Source organism: Fonticula alba (assembly GCF_000388065.1).
Source record: "Fonticula alba strain ATCC 38817 unplaced genomic scaffold supercont2.3, whole genome shotgun sequence".
In the NCBI taxonomy this organism is placed as follows: Eukaryota; order Rotosphaerida; family Fonticulaceae; genus Fonticula; species Fonticula alba.
In genome coordinates this window covers 961,246-967,151 of record NW_009242973.1, presented here as the reverse complement: position 1 = coordinate 967,151, position 5,906 = coordinate 961,246, and the positions used below count along the sequence as shown (strand labels likewise).

Sequence of the window (5,906 nt, the reverse complement as noted above, 5' to 3'; positions counted from 1 at the left end):
CCCCGCCGAGAGGGAGCTCCCCAAGTGGACGAGAGGCATCCGCCAGTCGTCGACCTGCGCATGGGAGACGCTCGCCCGGCTCCGGTCGTCCTGTCTGGCCGCCTGCCCTGGGCGGGGGAAAGGGAAAGACATGCTCGCGGCCGCCTCCTCTTGCCTGGCCCCTGGCCCCTGGCCTTCCTCCATCCGATGACTCCTACTGCTGGGGGCTCCATTTGACGGTCGAGACACAGTCTCCCGGGGCTCCCCTTGCTCCCCTCCCACACGCACACGCACACACACACACACACAGTAGAACTCCAATATATAGACAATCCGCGCGCGTGCGTCTCCTTTGTCGGTCTAGCGAGCGCATGGCGGATCACGTGCCGACACGTGCCCGGCCGCGGCTACAAGCGATCCCGGCCCAGCCGTCTGGAGATCCGTCCAGCGGGAAAGCATCCGCCGCGCCCCCTCCCTCGCCTCCCTCCCTCCCCGCCCGGGATATCTCCCTTTTCCTTTGCTCTCTCTTTGGCCCTCTTGTCGTCCGCCCACCCGCCAGCCTGCCCCTGCGCCCCGGATCCGGCTCCCTCCTTCTCTCCGTCCTTTCGTGCCCCCCCCCCCCCCCGGCATTTCGCCACACCTCTGCTCTCGCGCGCATCATGAGTGGCAGCTCCCTTGCTGGGCGGTTGCTCGGCGTGGGCGGTCGTCTGCTCCGGCCATCGGCGCTGGGGGTGCCCCCGATGCGGGGGCTGTCGCCGCCGGCGCTACGCACTGGCCCGCTCGGCGCACAGGGGCCCCAGCCAGGGCCGTCACCGTGGCACCTCTCCCGGGGGATGTCCTCCTCCTCCTCCTCCTCCTCCTCCCCCACGTCGACCCCGGGCAAGCCGCCTAGATCGCCGGCTTCCACCGGGGGGGAGTCGGCGCCAGCCGCCACGACAGCTGTGCCACCTGCACCCGTTGCAGCATCCGCGCCGGTGACTCCAGCGGCTCCCGCGGCTTCTGTCCCCGGGGCACCGCCCGGGGGTCCGGCAGCCCCGGCAGTCCCGGCCGCACCTGCGCCTTCACATGTGCCAGGCGCCCAAACCACCCAAGCCCCGGTTGCAGCTGCACCCAAAGCACCAGGGGCTCGTGCTGAGGATGTCGCGAAGGGCGCCCCTTCGGCTTTGGCAAAGGCGCCGGCTCCGGGCCCGGGTTCGGCACCGACGCCGGGCGAAGCGCCAAAGGCCGCCCCCACGCCGGAGGTCCCCTCGCCTGCGGGCCCCGAGGGGGGGTCCCCCGGCCGTGTGGCTGACCCGAAGCAAAGCACCCTCGGCATCTCGGGCTCGGGCAGCCAGCCGCAGGTTTCTCTGCCGCCTTCGCTCGGGGAGATGGCGGCCGTGTCGATCGAGCGTGCCAGCAAGAAGCAACCCTCGATAGCGGCCGGTGCGCCAGCCGGCCCGGCCCCCAAGCCGGCTGATGCCCCATCGACGGCCAGCGCGCCCCCGACACAGCCAAGCCCCACGGTGGTGGCCCAGTCACTGCCGCAGCACATGCGCCCTCCCCTGTTGGGCTACATGCCCCCTCCGGGGGCTCCGCGCATGCCGATGGCCGCGGCGACCTTCACCCCGGGCCATGGGCATCCCTCGGGCCCGGGCGGCGGGCCGCCGGCCGGCGCCATGCACCCCGGCATCGGGACCTATCAGCCGCCCTTCGGCCTGCCTCCCTATTCATACACGGCCACCGGGACATTTGGCGGGCCGGCGGCGGCGGCGGCGGCCATGCACGACCCGGGGCCGCGCGATCCGGCCGCGCCCCATCATCAGCACCACCAGCAGCACCAGCCTCCGGTGGGTGCCGGCGACGCGGGGTTCCCCCCGGCGTCGGCCATCGCCGACCCGGTGTCGCATCACCTCTTCCGCGAGTCGCTCATGGCGGCCCCCTTTTCCCTGGACACTGTGAAGATTGTCCAATCGCTGGAGGATGCCGGTCTGACCAAAGCCCAGGCCGAGTCGGTCATGCGTCTGCTGCAGGACACCATGATGGAGAGGTGCGTTGTCTCCTGCATGTGCCCTGCCGAGTGCGCCCGGGCCCATGCTGCCCGGGCAGCATGCATCTACACACACACACACACCCCCTGGACATGGGCATGCCCATCCGCTGGGCAAGTAGCCTGGCACGTGGGGCCGGTTGCATGAAAAGTGTCCATGTGCCCGCCGAGGCTACCTACTCACACGATCGCTGCACTTCTCGCTGCCCCGCCCCCCCCCCCCTCCACTTGCCGACCGCCCTCCTCGCCTGGCCGCGCCATGGCGCACAAAGCATCCGGTCGCTCGAGTCGCGCCTGGTGTCGCGCGTGCAGCACATCCAGCACGCGCAGGCCGCGCGGGCCGAGCTGTCAGACATGCATGCGGACCTGCTGAACGTCGCGTCGACCACCGATGCCGAGGTCCGGTCCGAGGTGGAGAAGCTGCAGAATGAGATCGACCGGTCGCGGGGGTTCATCCGCGACGAGCTGGGGCGCCTGCACAATGTGGTCAGCCTCAGCCTGACCACTGACCATGACCGCTTTGCCAATGAGCTGAATGTCAACAGCCGCCGGGTCAAGGAGCTGGACAACCGCATCGACGTGGAGCTGGCCAACCTCCACCGGCAGATGGAGAGTACCAAGTTCGATCTGATCAAGATCATCTTCGGTTCGCTGTTCAGTCTCATCATGCTGGCTTTCGGCTACTGGCGCATGGCGGTCCTGATGAAGGGCGGCAAGAAGTCCGGTGGTGGGGGCACCACGCAGATCGTGATGCCGCCGCCGTCGACCCCGCCGCCGGCTGCGGGCTCGTCCGCGGCGACGGCCCTCCTCCCGGGCGGCCCGGACAGCGGCGTCGCCCTTGCCTGAGTGTGTGGCCCCTGGCCGAATACAAATTGCCCCTGTACCTATGCATGTGTGTGTGTGTGTGTGTATGTGTGCCCGTGCTGGGGGATAGCATTTTCTGGGCATCTACAGATGTGTGCACATGCAAACACGCATACCCAGCCATGCGCGCATGTCTGTGGTGCATGCATTGGTGTGCCCACATGCAGGCCTGTGGGGCCGTCCCCGCCCGGGACCGACCAGGGCAGCCGGATGGTCCTCATGTAGGCGGATTCCCCGGGCTGGGTGAGGGCGGGCAGGCAAAGGAAGGGGGCGGGGGCGGCAGCATGCCCGAGCGAGGGGGGGGGGGGGGGGGGGGGGGGCAGGGTCGGGTGGCAGCCGGATCCGGGCGCAACACATGCTTCGCCCGCAAGGGGGGCGCGGGCGCGGGCGCGGGCGCGGGCGCGGGCGGCCCCCCGACCGTCGACGGTCACACCGGCTCCGGCCGGTCCGCTGGCGCACCCGCTCAGGCGCATGCAAACACACAAACACACACACACACACACACACACACACACACACACACACACACACACACACATGCATTTGCATACACGGGCCGTCTCACACTATGGCTTGCCCCGCCTGGGCGGCCAATTCTCGGCCGGTGCCCGCGGTCTAGGGGGGCCCCCCGGCTGGCGCCATCTTGCCGTGACGGCCCTCGCGACCTGGTCGCTGTGCGGACCATTTTTCGCTCCCCGCTCTGTGCCAGCCCCGTCGCCAGCCGGAGCACCACCCTCTTTCCATCCTCCCCCCTCCCTCCCCCCCCCTTCCCTCCCTCTCGCTCGCTCGCTCGCTCGCACCACCGCCACCACCACCACCACCACCACCGCCATGTCCTGTCCCTTCGCAAACTCCAACGTCACCCAGCTGCAGTCCTACCTGGCGGCCTCGGCCATCAGCCAGGAGGAGCCCGCCGCGCAGACGTACGCCTTCGATGGCGACGCCAATATCGACTCCGCCGCCACCACGGTGGTTTCCTTCGGCGAGACCATGGTCAGCGAGCCGGTGGTCATGGACCCGGCCACCGCGGCCGCGGCCGACCAGCACAAGGTCGTCTACTACTCGGACTACCTGCGGGTGCCGGAGCTCCTGGATCTGGTGCACCCGGAGTCGCGGACGCGCGTGCGGCCGGGGCTCGACCCGGCCGGCGGCCCGGTCGAGGCGCACGACGAGCACCTCTTCATCGTGGTGCACCAGGCGCACGAGCTCTGGTTCAAGCAGGCCCTGCACGATCTGCGCAGTGCCATTGACATCATCGGCGCGCCGACCACCAGCGCCGCCGGGCTGACCCTGGCCACCCGGCGCATCAACCGCTGCCGCGGCATCATGGACCTCTGCATCACCAAGCTCAACATCCTCAAGTCCATGGACCCGCTGGAGTTTTTGGAGTTCCGGTGCGTCTGTCCTGCGCATGGCCACTCGCACCCATGCATGGGTGTCTCCTGCGCCGATCCCCTTCGTGCGCGTGGGAGAAAGAGCGCGCGCCCTTGACTTCCCCAACCTTCCGATACATTCCGCCTGCCCCTTCATGCGAACACACGCACCCACTCACACGCACTCACTCACACGCACACGCACACGCACACGCACACGCACACGCACACGCACACGCACACGCACACGCACAGCGACCTGCTCATGCCGGCCTCCGGCTTCCAGTCGGCGCAGTTCCGCATTCTGGAGAACCTCACCGGGCTCAACCCTCTTGACCGGCTGGACTACCAGCGCGAGTCCTACCTGCACTACTTCTCCGATGACGACCGCAAGCGCATCATCCAGTCCGAGCAGGACCTCAACCTGTTCCAGGCCCTGAACAAGTGGCTGGAGCGCTGCCCCGCCCTTGGGCCCGATGGCGACCAGGCCGCCTCCCAAACCGACACCCTGTGGAACTCCTACGAGCAGAGTGTCCACTCGATGCTGACCCAGCAGCGCAAGACCATCCTGGACGTGCGTTGGCTGCCCCGCGGTCGCCGGCCCGGGCGCGCCCCTCCCCCGCGACAGCTCACGCCTCCGGGCCCCTCGCTGACCCGCTCGCTGACCCGCTCGCTGCTTTTGCCGCCCGGTGCATCCCCCGCCCCGGGCCTTCCCCCCTCGCCTTGCCCCCTCGCCCTCCCGGGACCCCGCGGTTGCCTCCCCCACCCCCTCCGGGCCGCCTGGCACAGGACAAGAAAATCTCCGACGAGCACCGCGAGCACCTGCTCACCAGCCTCAAGGCCAGCGAGGATTACTTCAAGATGCTGATCGATGCGGATGAGTATGCCTCGGTGTCGGCTCGCAGCGATGCCACCGGTCTCCCGGCCACCCCCATTTACACCATGACCCACCGGGCCCTGAAGGCCGCGGTGCTGGTCAAGATGTTCTACCCCCGGGTGGACCAGCTGAGCGCGCCGCACCAGCTGCTCAATGCCATCGTCGAGCTGGACATGTCCATCACCCGATGGCGCTTCTCCCACTCGCAGATGGTGCAGATGATGATCGGCAGCCGCCCGGGCACCGGCGGCAGCTCCGGCTACCAGTACCTCCGGTCGACCCTGAACGAGCGCTACGCCACCTTCAAGGACCTGGTCCGGATTCCGACCTTCATGCTCACCCCGGACTGGGCCCCCTCCAATGTGGCCTCCGTCGCCGGGCTGACCAACTTCGCCGGCTGGGCTTGAATGCCGGCTTCGCCACTTTGCTTGCCCTCCTTCTGCCCCCTCCTCCCCCCCCCCCCTCTATTCGCTCTCTTCGCTCCCCCTGTCCTTCCATGTATCAGGATGCCCGACGAGGCCAAATGGCTGCGCAATGCTACCTTCTGCGCCCCCTTTCCCCTCCGGGCGTCTCTTCGCCCGGTGCCTGTGCCTCCCGCCTGTGTGGCCCCCATCCTGGCGTGCTTCCCCTGCCTCGGCAGGGGGGCAGGCGGGATTGCCCCAGCGCCTTTGCCCTTGCAGTGCCTCTGAGGCGTGTCAAAAAAATATACAACCTTGCTTCGCCGCGCCCGGTGCCCCGGCAAGGAGATGGGCAGCGGCACCGTCGTGCGACGGGGAGCGGGGGGGGG

At 68.9% G+C, this 5,906-nt stretch overlaps 2 protein-coding genes across 2 annotated transcripts; both read left to right on the top strand.

Moving 5' to 3' along the window:
• The first annotated feature begins 822 nt into the window (after positions 1 to 822).
• Positions 823 to 2,892, top strand: H696_02008 (hypothetical protein). Its single transcript, XM_009495906.1, has 2 exons — positions 823 to 2,005; positions 2,278 to 2,892. Exons 1-2 carry the CDS (start codon positions 1,347 to 1,349, stop codon positions 2,849 to 2,851), a joined length of 1,233 nt encoding a protein of 410 aa, XP_009494181.1. The 5' UTR covers positions 823 to 1,346; the 3' UTR covers positions 2,852 to 2,892.
• An 808-nt stretch (positions 2,893 to 3,700) lies between these two features.
• On the top strand, positions 3,701 to 5,526 carry H696_02007 (hypothetical protein; the record flags this gene model as incomplete). Its single annotated transcript, XM_009495905.1, has 3 exons — positions 3,701 to 4,263; positions 4,498 to 4,816; positions 5,032 to 5,526. The coding sequence occupies 3 exons, from the start codon at positions 3,701 to 3,703 to the stop codon at positions 5,524 to 5,526; spliced, it is 1,377 nt and encodes a 458-aa protein (XP_009494180.1).
• Between the last annotated feature and the right edge of the window lie 380 nt (positions 5,527 to 5,906).

Excerpts from the sequence above, each read along its gene's own strand:
- H696_02008 (XM_009495906.1), top strand. The coding sequence starts at position 1,347 with ATGGCGGCCGTGTCGATCGAGCGTGCCAGCAAGAAGCAACCCTCGATA. Across the intron at positions 2,006-2,277 it reads CAGGACACCATGATGGAGAG|CATCCGGTCGCTCGAGTCGC; the intron begins GTGCGTTGTCTC and ends TGGCGCACAAAG.